At 43.6% G+C, this 22,301-nt stretch overlaps 1 protein-coding gene across 3 annotated transcripts in view; it reads right to left on the bottom strand.

Annotated features, from left to right (window-relative positions):
- Positions 1–348: 348 nt before the first annotated feature.
- The window catches only part of anks3 (ankyrin repeat and sterile alpha motif domain containing 3), a 38,084-nt gene continuing 16,131 nt past the window's right edge, over positions 349–22,301 (bottom strand). For 2 of the 3 annotated variants that reach the window (XM_051933675.1, XM_051933677.1), the window contains 8 exons: positions 22,146–22,261; positions 20,774–20,932; positions 17,860–17,984; positions 10,331–10,472; positions 10,045–10,217; positions 5,521–5,621; positions 777–860; positions 349–658 (listed from right to left, as the gene is read on the bottom strand). In XM_051933675.1, the coding sequence (XP_051789635.1) occupies positions 576–658; positions 777–860; positions 5,521–5,621; positions 10,045–10,217; positions 10,331–10,472; positions 17,860–17,984; positions 20,774–20,932; positions 22,146–22,261 (983 nt within the window). In that variant the 3' untranslated portion in view covers positions 349–575. The remainder of the gene's footprint in view (positions 659–776; positions 861–5,520; positions 5,622–10,044; positions 10,218–10,330; positions 10,473–17,859; positions 17,985–20,773; positions 20,933–22,145; positions 22,262–22,301) is intronic. The other variant, XM_051933676.1, reaches the window with a different exon arrangement.

The raw sequence follows: 22,301 nt of genomic DNA on the forward strand, positions 1-22,301 counted from the left end.
TGATAATGCACCACGTCATAAAGCAAAAGTCATCTCAAACTGGTCTCGTGAACATGGCAATGAGTTCAGTGGTCTTCAGTGACCTTTCTAGTCACCTGATCTGAATCCAGTAGAACACGTTTGGGATGTGGAAGAGCAGGAGATTCACATCATGAATGTGCAGCTGACATACCTGCGGATGTTGCAATCGTGTCAATATGGACCAAAATCTCCAAAGAATTTTTTCCACCATCTTGTGAAATTCATGCCATGTTTTAAGAGGAAAAGGATGCCCTGCACAGTAGTAGGATAAGCGTTCTTACTAATTTGCTCAGTGAGGGTGTTTCGTGAGTAAAGCTATTACCTCCATGTTTGTAGGTTCAAACCCCAGTAGCGCCATAGTCCACACCGTAAGCTAATATGGCATCAGTCATGCTGTCCCCATAACGTGGAGTTCCTACAGATAGCTCTAAGTCACTGACTCAGCTCTTTGTGTGCCAGTCTTGCCAGTGTACAATAGCATTGGCTCCTGTGAGTTGGTTTGAAATGACCAATGAAATTATAGAACAGAAAAAACACTTGCCTGCGATATGGTGCTAGGACTCGGCCCACTCCCTGGCCCCCTTGTCCACATCTTGTAATCTGTCAAGGTTTCTTGTTACCAGCAGGAGAGCTTTCCCTAAAGCAAAAGAAACATGGCGAGTACGGTGACAATTGAAACCCACAACCAGCAAGAGTCCTGGACACAGAACAAGTGAAATTCAACTCAAAAGACGCCAGGATCGGGTCACACTTACTCGTCTCAGCATGGCATTGTTCCAGTGTGGTCACCAGCTCCGATAGACCCTGCGACTTGAGGTCCTCCTTCCATCCTTTGCCAACTGTAAAAAAGCACACAACAAACGTGGCACCGCCGTGATCCTTTTGAAAAGTACCCAACGGCCTTTGCATCTCACTCATCGCTGGTCACACCGCTTATGTACCTTTTCGTGGTGGGTATTACAGGCCAGCAGGGGTGTCTATTCATCTGGGATGAAACGATGGACAAGACCTGTAAACATGGCGGCCACACTAGGGGATTTCCGATGTTGCATCTGAGATTTTAACGATAATCTGATATAACATAAGATCGTCAAACCCACGAAATCTAATTCTGGAAGCCCTGGATAGGGCGCCAGTCCGACAGTGTGCCCACTCACATACACACCAATTGCAATCACCACTCACCCTAAGCAAGGCATTCTAGGAGGAGAGGCAGGGCATTCAAATTCAAAAACAGATGTTCGGTGTGGATTTAAATGACACGACAAACGCTTGGAGTAGACAAGATGTGAGCTGTTCAGTGAGGTAAAGTTTGGGCACAGTGGGTGGCACTAAACAGACAGAAGTGCAGTCCAAACCAACAAGAAACACACCGTTTAGATGGAGCATTGAACACAACCATTCGCTTATCTTAAAAGGCTGGAAAGGACGTGAAAAAGTCATTCACTTTTCACACGGTGGGAGAACGAAAGTAATGTCAGGTTTATGGGTGCCAGTGATTGCTGGGAGCAACAATGGAAACCCCTGACTGGACAAGGAGGTCAACCAGTATGACGGTCAAATGTTTTGGGCCTTCAGGGGGCTGGGCAGATGTTCGGCATGTGGAAGAAAAATGAGCCAAAATGAACTTTTTCTTCGCCTCTGTTATGTTCCGTATGTTTTGTGAGTGGTCCTCCAAAAGGTGGGGCACACCGGCCAATCACCTCCAGGAACTGCCCTCCACTCTGTATAAGCACAGGGTCTCTCACAGTTCCTGGCACTTCATTTCAAATGCACTAGGGAGCTGGCGAGTTCTTGCGGTTTGCCGCACTTGTGCGAGTTACTGGATTTTTCACTTTGTATCTGCATTCTATGCTGGCATCGCGTTTGCTTTGGATTGCCTTGTTGTTTTTAGAGAACATCTTGTTGCCTCTCATGCTCAGTGGAGCTTCTTTTGTGTGACAGAGCATTCTGAGGAAATATATCTTTTTATAAGGATTCTGTGTTTCCTGTTATTTTAGTCAGGGTCCGGTGGTATACCCCCTTTCTAGTGGTGTAGTGTCCTGGAGTGGCAGATCTTCAATTTTAAATTGTAGCTGCGTATATGTTATTTTTTTGCTCAAACAAACAAGATGAACTGAAATACAGGACACTTTCAGGGGGCAATTAACATCAAAGCATCTTCTTTTCCTGAATTGTACCAGTAGTCAATGACCTTAAAAAATCTGTGTAAATGAAGCAGAAGCCCAGGAAATGGCTGTGATGCCTCAACCTAATTGATTACTTTATAACCTGCAAACAGATGGATGGTATAGGACTTGAAATTACCAAATTAGTTTACAGCTTGGGAAAGTAAGGACTTCGGAGGTACTTAAAAGATCTAAACTTCTGAGCAAAGACATCCATCATACAGACAGCCAGCCAGCCAGCCAGCCAATCAAATGTGTGCAATATCACATGTCCTGAAGCCCCACGTGGAACTTTAATATAAATATGGCTTGGTCTGAAGGACCAAAAAGAGCGATGACAAAATGGACATTAGAAGAGGGAAAAGGCGATGTCAGAAAAGGAGACAGAGAGACGTGCGGCCATTTCATCGGAAAGCTGGTGAAGGCATCTTACAAATAACTTTGATCACTAGATAAAAAGCCACCCAGGACAACCTCCAATCCTTGGCATTCTTTGTAAGCTTTCTCTAAACCCTATATATATATATATCCAGACTTTGCTATCTATATTTTCTTTTATACTTTCTTCTACTGGTATTATCTGAATACATAATTCGCCAGTCTCTTCACTCACTCACTCACTCACGTCTGTCCAAAGCCGAATGCGCAGTCGCCTTCTGCGCAGCTGCCCAAAAAACCTTACGAGACCAACATTGCAGCAGGCGGCGGATTTACGGCCGTGAAAATTCAAAGAGAAAGGCGACTTCGATTAAAGCTCTAGAGGTCTGAAAGGCGATTTCGACTACAGCTCGAGGCCTAATTATGCATTCATTCAATACACCTATATCAGGTTTGTGGTGCAGAATGCGCACGTCGCCTTCTGCGCATGTCCGAAGCCGAATGCACAGTCGCCTTCTGTGCAGCTGCCCGAAAAACTTTACGAGACCGACATCGCGGCAGGCGGCGGATTTACGGCCGCGAAAATTCAAAGAGAAAGGCGACTACGGCCATGAAAATTCAAAGAGAAACGTGACTTCGATTAAAGCTCTAGAGGCCTGAAAGGTGATTATCGACTACAGCTCCAGGCCTAATTACGCATTCATTCAATACACCTATTTCAGGTTTGTGGTGCTTATACTTATTATATATTATACTATTCCACTCGTGACCGTTTCATCTTACGTTGTCGAAACGGGCTCTTTGTCTAGTTCTTTAATAAATAGCAGGTTGCTTTTAAACTTCTATACTTTGTCTTTATATCTAGAATGATTGAAAAAATAAAGTAAATATTAAGAGCACCCGGAGCAGTAAGCAGTTGCCATACGCTCTGACCTGCGGGGTTTATCAGGCTGAGGACGAGAGCTCCATCCAATAGAAGGAACAGTACGGTAAAAGTAAGACATCATTGGTTGATAAATGGCCTATCGCCAAGGATATTAAGCCTTTGTATGTTTAAATATATTCTTGGAGACCAAAGTAATATTTAGGTCCAAGATAAATCTACGACATTGTACGCTGTTCATACCAAAGATAAGTAAGTCTCTTAAAATGCTAGAGAGTGGTGGGCTGTGTATACATCATTCATACGCCACGTATGTGGTTGGAGGTCTGTGTGTATATGTATATCTATGTATGTGTGGGTTCATCGTAACATGTGAGAACAGACCAATCCGGTAACTAACATGGTGAGCTTACTTTTCCCCAGAAAATACATCTAGAGCCCTACATGAAAGCACATACAGTAAGGGTAGTTTTGATGGTAATAGCAAAATAATACAACGTGGGCATTTTGGAAAGTGTTTTTGAAGCTCTTTAGTGATTAGGATCTAGTTGTGACAAATTTATGATAAGTTAGCATTTTTGAAACAATAAATAAAGCCAGGAAATGTATGGATCCTTTACAACTTAACCCATAATATTTATTAACCAGTAATGGCGCACTGCACGATAACATGCAGTGAATACCCTTGACTTGAGAATTCCTAGTTTTCCTCCTCTTTCTCTGTACGTTTATCATTCGTTTGCTCAGAGGTTGATGTGTTTGCTGCTTCCTGAGCAGCTCTTCTTTCCTCCACCCTAGCGGCCCGCTTCTTCTCTTCTTTCATCGGCATCTTTTTGCATTAATTAAAACTGATTAAGTCAGTTTTTGTGTTGCAATTACTTAGTATATTTTCCTTAATTTTTCACTTAAGCTGGCACTTAAAAGTCTTCAATCTGCCTCAAGAATGATTTAAGATATGAAGAGGTAGGGGAAGTGACGGCGAAAGTGGTAGGGATGAGAACGGCGCTCATACACATGCGCCGCACGGCCGCCCAGCTGATCGCTGCCGAGAGTTGCTTCTACAATAAAATAAAATGAAAATAAAAAGAGGAATAACCTTGGAGGTCAATCATCACCCCGAAAGCGGATGTCACATAGTATATGTGTACCAAATTTCAGGTCAATAGTTCAAACGGTTTGCGAGCTACAGGTGATTTAAAATCCTGGACAGGCAAACGAACAGCCAGTGTAGCGTATTATAAAAGAATATATTAGAAAAAATAATTGATTAGTCCTTATCTGTCATTCACGGTTCCACACCCAGGACTGACTTTATTAAAAATACAAAGTAAGAAAGTGCATGCTATGGTTTCAGTCCATGAGACATTTTGTAAACTACAAACTATGAAATTAATTTGATTAACTTCTCTCATGAATTTGTTACCTTAATGTACAGTTGAACAAAATGGTAGCTGTGTTATTTTAGAATATACATTGTCACGCATACACGTTGGAGGCTTTCCTTATCGAGGTATCTAACAACCCACCAGGCCAGGAGGGGGCGCTATCGATAACACCGTCATCTTCTTCTCTCCCCGCAGTACAGAGAAACTGCCCAGTGAGGGCAAGTGACTCTCAGGAAGGAGGCATCATTTTGGCGAGCAGACTGACCCTGACTGGCAGCAAGGAGCCATATCTATTTTTAATACCCTTTTGTAGCCCAAACACAGGACAAAGACGCCAAAGGAGGGTAGTTTTTGTTTAATTTTTTGTTTGGATATTAAACGGGACACCCCTGCACCAGGCCACAATATTTTGTCTTAACGTTTACCAACTAGCAAAGGAGCACCCGGGGATAACAGAGGAGTTGTGCCCCCTTTTGTCCTAAACCATATGTCTTGTGTCAGAGCAGATTTCAAGAGGAAGCCAAAACTTCCTTGCAAAGGACAAGACTCTGCTCTGTACAGTGTGAAAAACAGTCATAAAGATAGGATTAAAAGACAATAGGGCAAAATTCATAAAAGAGAAATAAATCCTATTAAATCAAATCTACATGCAAACTAACTGGACAAGTGCCGATGCTGCACTGACCTTTCTCCTCTGTCTGCATCTTGGATTTCACCTCACCACCTGATGGTTGCCAACAGGAGATGTCCTTCTTGAGCCGGTTAAGGAATTCCGTCTGGCACGTTCTGACAAAGGGGGAAAAGAATGAAGAGCACTGAACGAGCCTGGCAAGCATACAACAAGTCAGATTCTCCACACGACATTACAAAGGGATCTTCAAAAACTTTAAAGATTCTTCATTAACATAAGGGACAAGTTAAATTCATAACATCTAAATAGACTGGTTCTCTCTACAAGCTTCTACAAGGTTTTCGGTTGAGAGTGAAGCCAATTTTACACCATTTCTAAAATTCCAGAATGTCACGTATTAAAAAAACACGAGCCTTGAATAAGGCCAAGTTGTAATATCGTTACTTCCCTATTGGTACGGCAGCCCTGACCGTATCAGAACATCTGTCTCATCGTCTATACCACAGGTGTCGAACTCCGGTCCTGGAGGGCCGCAGTGGCTGCAGGTTTTCATTCTAACCATCTTCTTCATTAGTGAGCCGTTTTTACTGCTAATTAACTTCTTTTGCTTTAGTTTTAATTAACTTGACTCGGGCCGTTATTTGTCTTTTTCCTTAATTAGTAGCCAAACAATAATGAGACATCAAACAAGTCACCATATGACAGAAAAAACAGAAAAATCAACAGATTTGGAAATGTCTGCTGTGGCAGAATGAGAGCAGCAACAAGCCATTGAATTAAATAATGGGCTTAATTAACAGCAAGAATCAGCTTCTCATTAAGAGACTGGTTGGAGTGAAATTGGTTGGAGTTTGAAATCCCAGTTTAGCTGGTCATCTGTTGGCTCGTTTCACGTCTCATTTCTGTTTGGCTGCCATTTAAAGAAGAAACAAATCAATTCTGAGGACTGAATCCTTAAAAACAGGGCTATTGAAATGAAGGGAAAAGGAGTTAATTAGCAGTGAAAACTACTCACTGATTAGGAAAAGGGTTCGAATGAAAACCTGTAGCCTCCAGGCCCGGAGTTCGACACCCCTGGTATACACTTCAATAATGCAAAGCACCGTCACTAGTGACGAATGAAATGGGTAACTTTCAAACCACATGCAGTCTGAGGCAGGGAGTTCAACTGACACCAAAACACATATTGTCGGCGATTTCATAATTGCGAAATGAGAAACTCACTAAAGAATTTCTTGGGGTTTTACAGTTTTTTTTGGGTGGAAAACAAGGAATATCGCTAACGTAAAGCTTCACTCACACTTGTATATTCACCCGAGTTCTTTTCTGTGGCTGTTTTAAGCAAGTGATCGAAACCACACCGGTAAAATCAATTCAATTTATGTCTCTCGTTCAAATTGTTGCGGAGGAATGCAGCACGTTATTCAAAAATAAAACATTCTGCAGATTTTCCATACAGAGATACAGTAAAACACAACTTTGTGCACATTTCGGGGTTTTCGTCACAAGAAAACTCACCACATGGAAAGTTACCAATGCCGAATCCCACCCCTCCCCCCCACTGTTACTTAGCAACCACCTTATCCCAGTTGAGGACATGCACACTTCCAGTGATTTGTTTTTTTACTACGCATCTTTATTTAAATACTAAATGACAGGCAGACCCATTCAGAATCTCTATATATAATCTTCATTTGGATCTTGATCTTTGTTTGTCCACAAATGAATTAGAAGAAGAAGCACTAGATGGCAGTAGAGAGACAGCTAAAACATAGGCATTGCATTAAGAATCTCCTCCAGGCTTATAGTACTGAAGACTGTAGTACTCCTGTCACACCTCAAAACACAGACAATCAAACTAAACAAATTGTTGTGCTTTAAATTAACTAATCTTTATATATAATCTTCATTTGGATCTTGATCTTTGTTTGTCCACGAATTCCACGCATGCGTAGACCACCTTCCAGTTTAGTGCGTTGTTGTTACTCATGGATGTCAACAATTTGCCGGAATAACGAAAGGGGTGGTGGACAGTGTTACGCTGGTTAGCTCCTGAGGCCTGGTTAGAGAATGAGATTGCTGAAGATAAAAGGTACGTGCCTACGTAACATATGAATGAAAGAAAGACAGTGGGTAAAATGAATAACAACGTAACAGCACGATCCGGAAATTATTATTGTTACGTTGTAGCCGGCGAGTGCTGCGCGTCTCACAGTTGTACCCTGGCTTGCTCACATGTCAGTGAAGTGATCCCTATTTATGCTTTAAAGAGCCTGGATACCTATGTGTCCCCCTTTTATAACCATTGCTCCATGTATATTGCCTTACTCTTTGGATTGCCACAAAGCAACCTGCGAGACTGGAGAAAGGTTGAGAAGAGATCGTGAAAGGAAACAACAGCGTCATGAAAACGAGACGGACTGTGAACGGAGAGAAGCAGAAATGCTCCTCCACCACCACATAATTACTATTCGGACAATGATTCCGAGTAGGCCGTTCCTATTGAATCAATGTCCAAGGGTTTTGTTTTGTAATGTTGTTTCCCTTATAAAAAATCATAATGCTGAGCGACGAAGGGCCCAGTTCACGACTGGCAGCCGCGTTTAAACAGGGAGCCATTCACAGACAACTTTAACACGCGCAACGTAGTTGGGCGCACATGGCTAGTTAATGTATGAAATTGCTCCCATGGAGAAACCAGACGCCTTTCTTCTCGCGGGAGTAGCTCAATTTTCTCTTGAAGCGAAATGGATTTTCTTTTACAAATGTTTTTGTGAAGAAAAACATGGAGGATTTGTTGTAAATTCAATCTTTGCTCAAATTGTATCTCTAGAAATTCAATTTCATGAGAATTGTTTTCACTGTAAATTCAACTTGGCTGAAATTCTGTCCCTGCAAATTCAATTTCACATGAATTTTCAGTGCAAATTCATTTTTGCATGGATTTTGTCACTGCAAGTTCATTTTGGCTGAAATCGTGTTGCTTAAATTCAGCTTTGTGTGCAAATTCAATTTTGGGCAAAACTTTTAATGGGAAATCCTTCACCACTTTTATGAGTTCTTGGACTCATTTTGCAGATTTTTTATAAATCAAAATTCTAATCTATAGTTAGTTTGTTGATTCATGACTTGGTTTCAATTCTATAAATGTATTTGGATCATTTCTGCTGTCATGTTATTGCTTTTAAACTTCATGGCATTTTATGGCCCTTATCGTTAGGAACCTTTCCACATTATTAGGGGTGTGTCCTCAGGGGTCATGACCTTTGTCAGCAATGCAACAGTTTTAAAAAGTCATCACAAAGTCTCATCTCATTTTCTGAAACTTTTTGTGGTGAGGGTTGAAGTGGCAGTAGGCCAAGCCAGCCAGCCCAGATCTCCCTGCCCACAGCTGCAGCTTCCACCTCTTCCTGGGGAATTCTCGGGCATTCCCAAGCCACCTGAGAGAAATAATCTCTCCAGCATGTTCTGGGTCTGCTGCAGAGTCATCCTTACGACTTGCCTAAACCACCAAAGCAGGCCTCTCTTGATCTGGAGGATTTGGAGGCTCTCACGAATTGCTCAGTTTCCCCCACTACCACAGAGTGTCGGCCCAGCCACCTCATTTCTGTCGCTCGTATTCACAATCTCATTCTTTCATCCATTATGCAAGGGTGAGGTCAGAGGTGGAGATCTGCTGGTAAACGGAGAGCTTTGTCTGTAGACTCAGTTCCTGTTTCACCACCTTGGACCGGCACAGCACCAACAGAACAGCCGATGCCACTCCAATCCAATTATCGATCTCCTGTTCCCTTTTTCCATAATTCAAGAACAAGATCCTGAAATACTTCAACTCCTCCACTAATGGAAATTGTCCCCCAACCCCACCTGGAGAAAACAATCCCCTCTTTTCCGAGAGACAGAGAGAGAGAGAGAGAGAGAGACATGACCTCAGACTTGGAGGTGCCAGTCCTCATCACAGCCACTTCACTCTCGATTGTGCACCGAAGGTCACAGTCAGACGAAGCACGGGGACGTCAATATCTGCATAAAGCAACGACGCCACCAATACCCTCCCGAACTGGACACAGTCACTTCCTATCCGAACTTGCGGATTCAAAATGCTACCTCTTTCCGAGCCTTTAATTCTTTTTGTCATTTTTTTGATTCTATGGTTTTTCGACTCCTGCTCCCATTTTTGACTTTTCACTTTTTTCTCACGGTTATTATCCAAATTCAATAAATATGCTGTAAATCATGTTTGGACCATCAAAGTCCACAGCTGAAGGTATCAGACTGTTTGGTTTCATTCTTTCTTAATGTTCTGTATCCCTCTATTCATTTATTCAGCCATCATGGAACCATCTTAATCCCGTGCAAGATCATGTGGACAGAGCAGGGCCGTCTTAACGCATGGGCACGCTGGGCACGAGCATATCTATGTATGTTGTGACTGCCGAGTGGTTGTGTAGGGAGGGTCCCCAGTGCACTGCTTTGCCCGGGGGCCTATAATACTGTTAAGATGGCCCTGGGACAGAGACTGTGCCAGTCACATCAAACCATAATGGGGGTGCCAGTCCCTCATTGACCGACACTTACTGGACTTTATCCAGCGCTATTAATGCCTCCTTGGCCAGCCCTTGTGTGTCTTCCACCTGGTCTTGAAACCTTCTCCACGCCATCTTGTCCTCCATCAGGCAGCCCTCCACCACTGTGCGCAGCTCCCTCTCCTGAGACACCTGGCTCTGTAACATTTCCACCTCCTCGCATTTCTGTCAAAGAGAGAGCCCATCAAGTCCTGCAGTTACTTACGGTTTTTGAAATTATTGTGAACCATTAGAGTGCCCAAATGACTGCGGCAGACGGCATTTGACGGCATTATTACCTTGTGAAGCTGGATGGCCATTTCCTGCATCTTTGCTTCCAGCTGGTCAGCGTAGGCCTGCTCGAGGCCGTCACTGGGAGGTCGTGCACTGCTGTGCCACCGGGCTATTGCGGAGGTCATCTTACGTTTAGGCCCAAAAAGTCTACAGGGAAGAAACGAGAACTCAGTCTCCATTAGCAGCACAGAGGTACAGGATTGGCCTGAATTTCAGTTTCTTTATTTTCACGTTTTTATTTTCTTCTATTGGCCTCACCCATCAACATGTGCAGGAGTTTACTGTAGTCTGACTAATCACAAGTCTGTGAAAAAGTAAGTGCACCCCATGAAATAATTTTTTCCTTATTTAATATAAGTAGGCATATCAATATTGGATGTTCCTTTGTGCAATGTCTTCAGAGAAAGATGATGGACAAAACAATTCAAATTTGACAGTTAGAATTTATTCAATGAAAAATGAAGAAATATGCCATGTCCATCTGTGGAAAAAGTAAGACCACCTCTTGGATCTAATGGCTGGTATTGCCCCCTCATTTTCTAGAACTGTCTAGCCATCTCTGAATTAGACTGGGAGAAAGATTTTCCCACTCCACCGTTCAGGATTCTATCAGTCGTGTGATGTTTGACGGGTGTCCTGCATGCACAGCTCATTTCAAATCCCACCATGGGATTCAGACCCAGGCTTTGACTTACAGTGGTGTGAAAAACTATTTGCCCCCTTCCTGATTTCTTATTCTTTTGCATGTTTGTCACACAAAATGTTTCTGATCATCAAACACATTTAACCATTAGTCAAATATAACACAAGTAAACACAAAATGCAGTTTGTAAATGGTGGTTTTTATTATTTAGGGAGAAAAAAAAATCCAAACCTACATGGCCCTGTGTGAAAAAGTAATTGCCCCCTGAACCTAATAACTGGTTGGGCCACCCTTAGCAGCAATAACTGCAATCAAGTGTTTGCGATAACTTGCAATGAGTCTTTTACAGCGCTCTGGAGGAATTTTGGCCCACTCATCTTTGCAAAATTGTTGTAATTCAGCTTTATTTGAGGGTTTTCTAGCATGAACCGCCTTTTTAAGGTCATGCCATAGCATCTCAATTGGATTCAGGTCAGGACTTTGACTAGGCCACTCCAAAGTCTTCATTTTGTTTTTCTTCAGCCATTCAGAGGTGGATTTGCTGGTGTGTTTTGGGTCATTGTCCTGTTGCAGCACCCAAGATCGCTTCAGCTTGAGTTGACAAACAGATGGCCGGACATTCTCCTTCAGGATTTTTTGGTAGACAGTAGAATTCATGGTTCCATCTATCACAGCAAGCCTTCCAGGTCCTGAAGCAGGAAAACAACCCCAGACCATCACACTACCACCACCATATTTTACTGTTGGTATGATGTTCTTTTTCTGAAATGCTGTGTTCCTTTTACGCCAGATGTAACGGGACATTTGCCTTCCAAAAAGTTCAACTTTTGACTCATCAGTCCACAAGGTATTTTCCCAAAAGTCTTGGCAATCATTGAGATGTTTCTTAGCAAAATTGAGACGAGCCCTAATGTTCTTTTTGCTTAACAGTGGTTTGCGTCTTGGAAATCTGCCATGCAGGCCGTTTTTGCCCAGTCTCTTTCTTATGGTGGAGTCGTGAACACTGACCTTAATTGAGGCAAGTGAGGCCTGCAGTTCTTTAGACGTTGTCCTGGGGTCTTTTGTGACCTCTCGGATGAGTCGTCTCTGCGCTCTTGGGGTAATTTTGGTCGGCCGGCCACTCCTAGGAAGGTTCACCACTGTTCCATGTTTTTGCCATTTGTGGATAATGGCTCTCACTGTGGTTCGCTGGAGTCCCAAAGCTTTAGAAATGGCTTTATAACCTTTACCAGACTGATAGATCTCAATTACTTCTGTTCTCATTTGTTCCTGAATTTCTTTGGATCTTGGCATGATGTCTAGCTTTTGAGGTGCTTTTGGTCTACTTCTCTGTGTCAGGCAGCTCCTATTTAAGTGATTTCTTGATTGAAACAGGTGTGGCAGTAATCAGGCCTGGGGGTGGCTACGGAAATTGAACTCAGGTGTGATACACCACAGTTAGGTTATTTTTTAACAAGGGGGCAATTACTTTTTCACACAGGGCCATGTAGGTTTGGATTTTTTTTCTCCCTAAATAATAAAAACCATCATTTAAAAACTGCATTTTGTGTTTACTTGTGTTATATTTGACTAATGGTTAAATGTGTTTGATGATCAGAAACATTTTGTGTGACAAACATGCAAAGGAATAAGAAATCAGGAAGGGGGCAAATAGTTTTTCACACCACTGTAGCCATTCCAGAACTCTCCATTTCTTTCTTTTTGGCCATCCGTTGCTGGATTTACCAGTATATTGGGGGTCACTGTCATATTACAAGGGCCGTTTTCAGTTGAACTTCAACCATCTGACAGATGTTCTCACATTATCCTCAAGCGCCCTCTGGTACAATGAAGAATTCCTAGTGGAATTCATGATGTTGAGCTGCCCAGGCCCTGATGCTGCAAAGCAGCCACAAGCCAGAACATTTCCACCATCATGCTTTACAGTTGGTACCAGGTGGTTCTTCTGGTCAAAAGCCATCTTTGGTTTTCACCGAATATGTCTTCTATTACTATGGCCAAATAGCTCTATTATTGGGATCTCTGACCAGAGCATATCAGACGTCCTGGTCTTTGATTAGGTGTTCATGGTTAAACTTTAGACTTGCTCAGATGTTCCTTCTGGCTTCCTCCTATCACAACTCCCATGTAGATTTAATTTGTGCAGAGTCTTTCTAATGGTAGACACGTGTTCTTTGGCATCAGCAGTGGCAAGAGCTACCTGGAGGTCTCGGGATGTAAAAAGACCTTTTTGTGACTGTGAAGTCACCAAGCTCTTCCGCACTGCCAGTGTGTGTCGATGGAGATTGCACGGCCGAATGCCTGACTTTATGCATCTGTTAACAAGGAAACACCTGAACTCAATCATCTAGAGGAGCATCCCAGTCCACACAGTGTATGTCATAAAAGAAACAAATATACATTATGGGGTGTACTGTGACTGTATACTCACTGATTATGATGCCAGAGAGTGCCAACATGTTGCACATTGACCAGACATGCAAGGAAGAACTGACCACCAACAGTGGCTGACACGTAATTACAATCCTAAAATTTACCTCGGTCAGTTCATAACTTATGCCCTTTCAGACACACAGTACCCAACTAACAAGCAACCCGCACTGGCACAAGGTCCACAAAACTGCTGTACCAATTCATCGGCCCATCTCTCAGTCCTCTCTGTTACAAAAGGCACTATATAAAATAATGACATACCGCACCATTGCAGTTTCTGTTGGAACGCACTCTACTTTCTAAGCATTAATGGCAGATATATGAGAAGTGCATCTAAAACCATCTAGCTCCCACCCAAACGTGTTTGCACATTTCTGATTGACAAACTGGCATACACGGGGGATGTGAGGAAACTACAGAAATCTCAGCAGCCACTTGAAGCAGACCGCTGGAGTTGAGGGCTCCACATCTTTGGGGTCTTTTGCTCAGACTTTTTTTCAGTGGATTTGGGCCACATAGTGCTTCATCCAGAGACCCATCATGGCACACCAGTATGGCACAACTAAGTTTGGGTTTTGTTTTTTTTTTTTTTTCTTTCTTAGCATGTAAGAGCAAACTCAGGCCTTGCTGCTTTCATGGCGGCCGGCGGCGCTCAAGTCTCGCTGTTCCCGTTTTCCAGCTGGCCTGGCAGCCCCTGACGCAGAGTCAGCATATAGCGGAGTGCCGGGCGGGGGAGGGGCGCACGCTTTTAGAAGTTGCTGGCACTGCAAATGCTTTCTGATTTCTCCCTCTGTGCCATATCAGTACGCCACCTTGTGTCTGCAACCGGTAAGATGCAGCTTCAGTGGCTACAGAAGGTATTCTGACCCTTCACTTCTTCACATTTTCTTACGTTGCAGTCCACACCACAGAATGACAAACAGGATTTTAGAAATTTATTAAACTGAAGTATCTAATTGATACCAGTATCCAGGACTTTTGCTATGACACTTGAAATTTGGCTCAGGTGCATCCCGTTCTACTGATCATCACTGAGATGTTTGGAGTCCACCTATGATCAATTCAGTTGATTAGGTAAGGCACACACACAACTGGCTATAGAAGGTCCCACAGTTGAGCAAACAGCAAGCCATGAGGTCGAAGGAATTGCCTGCAGAGCTCAGAGACAGGAATGTATCGCGGTGCTACAAACAATTCTGCAACATTGAAGGCTCCCAAGAGCACAGTGGCCTCCATAATAGTAAAATGGAAGAAGTTCTGAATGAGCACAGCTCTTTGTAGAGCTGACTGCCCTGCCAAACTGAACAATCGGGGGGATTGGGGGTTTGAAGGGCCTAGCTGACCAAGAACGCAGTGGTCACTCCAGAGAACCTGCATGGAAATGAGAGAAACTTCTAGAAGGACAGCCACCACTCCAACACTCCACTAATCTGGGCAGAGTGGCCAGACAACACATGAAAGCCAGCTTGGAGTTTGCAAAAAAGGAGCCTAAAGGACTCTCAGGCTGTGAGACTGGCCTGAGGAAACCAAGATTGAACGGTCTGGCGTCAACTGCAAGTGTTACATCTGGAGGAAGCCAGGCACCGCTCATCTGCACAAGAGCATCATTCCAGTGGTGAAGCTTAGTGGTGGCAGCGACAGGGACTGGGAGACAAGTCAGGCTTGAGGGAAGCTGAACGAATGGAGCAAAGTGCAGGGTGGTGAGCATCCACTGGTACGGTGCGTTGCTGCACCCAACACACGCCAAAACAGCTTGGAATTCTGGTTGACAACCTCCCCAGGCAGACACGCAGTCCAGTCCCACGCACTGGAAATGCCCATCTATCTGCTGCAGCCAAGTGTTATGTGGGCGTTCCCATTGGCCTGGTCCAGCCTCTCGGGTCCTGTGAGCCGGATCACCCTCGGGTAATCACGCCACATGGCCGTAGTACCGTACTCCATGGGACTCCATGAGCAACACAAAGTCAAACCAGCAGTACCCAAGGATTATCTGAAAAGACACAGTACCTAAGGAGTCCAGTCTTCGTCTCAGGTCACTGGATAGCGTCCATGTCCCACAACCGTATAGCAAGACAGGAAGCACCAGGACTCTAAAGACTTGGACCTTCATCCTTTTGCCGAGATATCTGAAGCACCACACACTCCTTTCCAGCAACCTCATGACCCCCCCATGCTCTCCCAATCCATCTACTGACTTCATAGGAAAAGTCACCAGAGCCATGAATGTCACTGCCGAGGTAACTAAACCTCTCGATAAGGTCAACACTCTCTCCGCAAACAGACACACTGCTGATGGCTGTGTCCAAGAGGTCATTAAAGGCGTGGATGTTGGTTTTTATGCAGAACACTCGCAAGCCCAGACACTCAGACTTCTCGCTTAGTCTTTCTAGAGCCCCAGTCAAAGTGTCTAATGACTCTGTAAAGATCATAGCATCGTTAGCAAAGTCAAGATCACTGAATCATTCTTCGCCAACAGATGCTCCACAGCAGTTGGACCCCACCACCCTGCCCAACACTCAGTCCATGCAAGCACTGAACAGAGATATCCTGAATAAAAACCTTCTCTGAGTGCTCTGAACCTCAGACTGGGACAGAGTTCACCTTTCAGCAGGACACAAAGCAAAGACTGAAAAGGTGGGGTTTGGGGCAGACTCTGTGGAAGTCCTGGAGTGGCCCAGCTGGAGCCCAGACATGAACCCAATCAAACATCTCTGGAGAGACCTGAAAACGGCTGTCCACCGCTGTTCTCCTTTCAGCTCGACAAGAGTTTGTGAGGATCTGCAGTGAGGAATGGCACAAAATCCCCAAATCTAGGTGTGTGTGAGAAGCTTGTCACGTCAAACCCTGGATGGCTGGAATGGCTGCCAAAAGGGGCTTCAACTAAGTACTGTGTAAAGGGTCTGCATACTTGTGTCAGGGTGCTATTTCAGTTTTTTATCTCTCTCTATATAAAAATTCAATGTCTAACTGTCTGTCTGTCTGTCCGCTTTTCACGAGAGAACTACTTCACAGATTTAGAGTGGGTTTTTTTCTATAATTTGCTTGAACATTCCGGTTGATTTTGCGACTTCTCTCATTGCGCTAAGTATCATATTTCGCTTGTGGTGCCCATTTATTTGCGTGAATCTGAGAAACATGCAGTGGGCCGAGAGGAGGGGGGCGCAGACCTCCTCACTGACACGCCAGCCTTGGGGCGTATCTTACATCCACTTGCCTAGCGAACAAGAGAACTACATAATGGATTTAAATCGGGTTTTTTTCTAGAATTTGCTTGAACATCCCAGATGATTTTGTGACTTCTCTCATCGCGCTAAGAATCATAGTTCACTTGCAGGAGCGATATATTCACGCTAATCCGAGATGGCGGCTGCGGGCCGAGGGGAGGGGGAGGCGGGATGTCTGTAGTGGGGAGCCGGGCAGGACCCTCCTCACTGTCCTGTTTCACTATTATGCAGGCGGAGCCGCGGGCGACAGCTAGTTTTTAATATATTTGCATATATTTCTAACATCCGGTTTCCACTTTGTCACTCTGGTGTATTGAGTGTTGCTTGATGAGGGGGAAAAAATGAATTTAAATGATTGGACACAACATAACAAAATGTGTAAAAAGTGACAAGGTCTGAAGACTTTCTGAATTTACGGTTATGCTGTGATTTCAAAAAGTTATCAATTAAAGAAGCTAAAGCTCGATAAGTTTATCATTTTCTTTGTTACTGTGTTTATTTGTTCCGGTTACTTATTTACGGTCCATCAGTCAGTGAATCTTGACTTTATATAGCATCCTTCACAGAGCACACCATCATAAGTTACTTTAGAAATCAGACCAAAGTGCGAGTGAGATCCGAAGAGTCAGACGGGCAGACAACCAAAATCGCAGCTCATGGCATCCGCCCACTCCTTTGGTAATCTGCCAAGACACGTGTTTACAACACGACGGTGTGCCGAACTTACTTTACTGAAAAGAATCAGGAGTTGAAACTTAAAACCACAAATTCAAAACCAAAAACAAGTTAATTAACCGAGAATCACACACCCTAACCCTAACTACCGTAAACACGGATGACTCAGGAATGCACTCGCGGACCTTTATCTAGTCGCGCCAATGGAGTCATGAGTCGCACACTCCAGGGGGGCTATGGGAAAGATTGCCATAGCAACAACTGACCTGACTGCTCCAAAAATGGAGGCACCATTAACCAAACGCTAAAAAAAGTTCAGCTTTCTCAAAACAACTTCTAAAGAGAAAAAGACACCAGAGTCAGATTCCTTGGGTCAAAAGACTCTAAAATCCCTGTATAGATGTCCACAAAACTCCCAGAACAGGCACAAATATCGATTATAGACACCAACCACAACATAAGGACATGGAGAATGGGCAACAGTGGTAATGTGCGGAGCGCTACACAACGTAACTGATGTCCTTGTTTCTTATTCCTCAGCACTGGAAATGAAACTTACGTGATGCCCACTTCTTTTAGGTCATTCTCGGTGAGCGTGAGGAAGATCCGCAGGTCAATGTCTTGATCCTCCAGGAGGGCGAGATACTTCAAAAGGCCAATGGAGTCCAGAAACTCGGCTAGGTCCTATAAAACGATGGAGAAAATATCACCAAGCACATCTCAGCAGACCTGAAGTGAAGAGGGCCAGGGGATCAGACGCACCCACATCAGACCAGGTTAGTTTTTGTAGGTCATATTCGAGTGTGTAAATGAAGTGAGGACGGTGATATGCTTAATGCTACGCAATGCAAGCAGTGTGCTGTCTATACTTGTGCCCGTACTGCAAGTTTACCTGGAGGATTCCACCAGGTGGCAGTGTGAGAACAACGTCTGGTTTCGATGTGTTGTGAGTTGAGGGAAGAAAGATGTTAAAGATAAAAACTATCTACATTCTGATGCTGTTGTGAAGGTGCAAAAATAATAAAAAAATAAGATGGCAACAGTAACACAGAAGCTGGTATGTGAGACCTTTAAAAGTATTGCTTCATTATAATGGGGAATATGTGACGTTTGTTTTGCCTATGTAAGAAATGCATCATGAATACTTTTGCATGCCAGCATTTAAGTTTGATGATTTGCTTCACCGCATCAAACCATTTATCAAACATCAAAACACGCAGATTGATCCTGTTAGAGCTGCATTGCGGCCTGCCGACACACGTTGGTAGTAACCAACAAAGCAAACATCACGTACCAAAATTTGAACACACACGCCACCCATATTGTTATGGCAGACTTGCAATACGCTGTAGTCGCTGTGGTGTGTCGGTTAGAACACAGGAACTAATCCAACCATTTCAAGAAATCGCTTTAATGTTGAGATGCCAAATTTCACATGAAGTAGAACAACTGTACAGGTAGGTGAGTAGGTATATGTGTGGTTCTAACAGGCATTTAGTATATATACATGTTATCTCACTATGCTATACACAAATGTCCAATAAGTGGCACTATAACTTCACACTTTCAACGCAAGGTGTTTGCAATTACAAGTTCAATGTGGAAACGTAAAATATTAACCTAACTATTAATTATGTACATAAGCACTTACATTTGGTCAACAACGCACAAACTTAAACTTTCTCCAGCGGCTCCAGTAGTTCCGGCTTTCACAAGGTACATCTCACAAAACGCGCATGCACACTGCACACGCCACGGTTTTCACGTTATCATGCTTCAGCGCCTTAAAGGCACAGGAGCCTTTTTTACACATATTTTTGCTAGTACTGCAACTCACGCACACATCATGTTACTTTTTGAGGACGTGCTGAGAGGATGCATCAAAAGAACGCTGGGAATGCATGGCAGCCATGATATGTGAGTGAAAGCATTCTGAGTGTCAAGTAACGCGACGTGACACGTGAGCCTGTGGACACTACTGCTACGCAAGTGTTGTACTGTTTATATTTGCGCACGTACTTTACGTAAATCTGGAAGATTTCACCAGGTGGCAGTGTGAGATATCATCACGGTGAGAACAAGTTCGGCTTCACTGTGTGGTGAATTGCCTGAAACATCCATTAAATTCCGAGGACACCTTGCCACAATATCCCTGGAAAGGATGGACGTTTAATGAGTAAATCCATCAATCCAGGGATGTGCTCATTCCAGCTAGCATCGGGCACGAGGCAGAAACAGTCGCTGGATGGGGCATCAGCTCATCGCAAGGTGAACACAAGCACACACATACACACTGGTGTCAAATCCCCAAACCTGCATATCTTTGGAAGGAAACCGGAGCATTCATTATTTAAACGAAGTTAACGATTTATCTGTAAAATGTAACATACATACTTTAATGCATTTCATCATGAAAGTGATATCAAGTATAAATCTAAGGATTCTAAATGTGCAGAGAGCTGGAATATCATAAATGTAATGTGTTCTGTGTGGCGATTGCTGCTGTCAATGCAGGAGGAAGCCCCAGAAGCGCGTAGCAATTAACAATTTGGTCAGCTTTAAGATGACGTTCACGACAGTCTACTTTAATGATAAAATAAACTACGAGATTAAAGTGGACATTTCAAGATTTAAGTCTAAATTTGCACTTTAATCACAAAATACACCTTTTCTTTAACTTTTTTTTCCCTCAGTGGCTCAAATACGCTGCCATATATTCCGACGCACAGAAGATGGTATGTGAGACCTTTAAAATGTATCGTGTCATTACATTGGGGAATATGCGATGCTTGAATATAAAGGCAACACGAATGTATTTGTATGTCGGCATTTTGCTTCACCACATCGAACTATTCATCAAACATTGAAGCAGGCACATCGATCTTTCTGTAACAGGTAGATAGTAAATGGAGACTCTGACGTCACGTTCCGACTTTTATCACACTGCGCCCCCCCCCGACTTTTTGCTGGTACTGCAACTCGTGCATGCGTTGCATTAATTTCGTGCTCAGAGGACGTGTTGAATGAACGCTGGGAATGCATGGCAGCCATGATGCGGGCGCGTACGCATTCTGAGCGTCAAGTATAAACCCGGCCCTAAGACCAAACAATGAAGTGTACACGAGATTGGATAAAAACTCCGAAACTCAGCCTGTTAAGGGAGGTGAAACAATAAAGGGTGTGAATGAAATCAGTAGTCCATTTACTGTATGGCTTCCAACTTTAGTTACACTTTATCCATGTCTCCAAACTTAAAACAGAGGAGTGTCTTGAATTCATATTTTATTTCACTGTCACACCTCCAACTTCATAAAGGCTACCACCAGTTCAAACACTGTGTTTCTGCATTGCAGCTTAATAAACCTTTGGTTACTTGACGTGTACTTTTGAAGCCAACTTTACATTACGGAACCTGCTTTTTCTGTCTTGATTCTCAGTATTAGTCGGATGCTCTGTAATGGCACACCACCTACCTTGGGTCCGGTGTATGCAGGAAGCTGTGCCGTGGGAGCGTAACCCTCCGACTTTGTTTTGTTGAATGCCTGCACGTTGTCAGAACAGCAGCGACTCTTCCCTTTGTTGTACGTCTTATTTTGCCGGCGCCCAACTGTTTGCTTTGCTTGGTCTGAATCCTGCAAAAAAACAAAAACGGTTTCGGGAACTCAAGAACTGAACTGCGTTTTGCTTCTTTGTCTGTTGTGCTTATGAGTCGGAAGGAAATTATAATTGGTTTGTAATACAAATTATGTTAATGATTTGAGCGGAGAATTAATGAATAATCAGCAGTAGTATTAGAACATTGGAACACAAGACATTGGGAGAGAAGAGGCCATTCGGTTGGTCAGTCTCGTTTGTTTAGCTCATAGCTAAGCCATCCCAGTATCTCCTTAAAGGTTCTCAAGGTTCTGGTTTCAGCTCCATGACATCTCGGTAGTTTGTTCCAGACCCACTAGGACCAGAGTTGGACACCCCTGGCTTAAACTGTAAAGACTCAGCTCTTTAAATCTTTCCTCATAACTCATCCCCTGTAGCCCTGAATCAGCCTCGTCGCTCTTCTCTGGACCTTCTCTAGTGCTGTTATGTCCTTTTTGTAGCCTGGAGACCCAAACTGCACCCAGTACTCCAGATGAGGCCTCACCAGTGTGTTATAAAGCTTGAGCAGAACCTCCTGTGACTTGTGCTCCACACATCAAGGCGCTATATAACCTAACATTCTGTTTGCCTTCTTAATGGCTTCTGAAAACTGTCCGGCAGTTGATAGCGTTGAGTCCGCTAAGATTCCTAAATTCTTCTCATAAGGTGATACTTTAAATTTTCAGACCTCCCATTGTGTATTCAAACCTCACATTTAAAATTCCTACGTGTAAAACTTAACATTTACTGCCTAAACCGGAGTGCTGTCCTAAACCCTATGTGATGGCCCCGTCCTCCTCTTATCTGCACTCTTTGTGTCCTGTCGGTTAACCAACTTGAGATTCGGTTTTGCAGGTTACCTCTGAGTATCTCACAGGTGGCACAGTGGTAGTGCTGCTTCTTTGCAGTAAGGAGACTGTGGAAGATTGTGGGTTCGCTTCCTGGTTCCTCCCTGTGTGGATAGCGCTTTGAGTACTGAGAAAAGCGCTATATATATGTAATGAATTATTATTATTATTATTGCAGTTTCTAGTTCCAAAAGTAATCTTCAGTGTGGAACTGGAGCAAAAGACTTTTTGAAAGTCTAAGCAATAGATCTCACATATTTTGCTTTTGTCAACTATTGCAGTTTTCAACTTTTTTTTGTCTGGCTTCCTCCTTGTAGATTAGAATGTCCACTTTGTAAAATCAGGTCAGTAATGGAGTATTTACCTCATTGCTCTCCAGCGAGGCGTCTCGGCTCCTACCAAGCAATTGGGGGATTCCCTCACTGCTGCTGCTGCTGCTCCTCATTGTTGGCATGTCGTTCTCAAAGAATGGGCTGTCACCTACAAAGGCCAAACACAAGACAGAGATCTGTATGGACGA

Source organism: Erpetoichthys calabaricus, chromosome 11 (genome assembly GCF_900747795.2).
Source record: "Erpetoichthys calabaricus chromosome 11, fErpCal1.3, whole genome shotgun sequence".
Taxonomy (NCBI): Eukaryota; Metazoa; Chordata; class Cladistia; order Polypteriformes; family Polypteridae; genus Erpetoichthys; species Erpetoichthys calabaricus.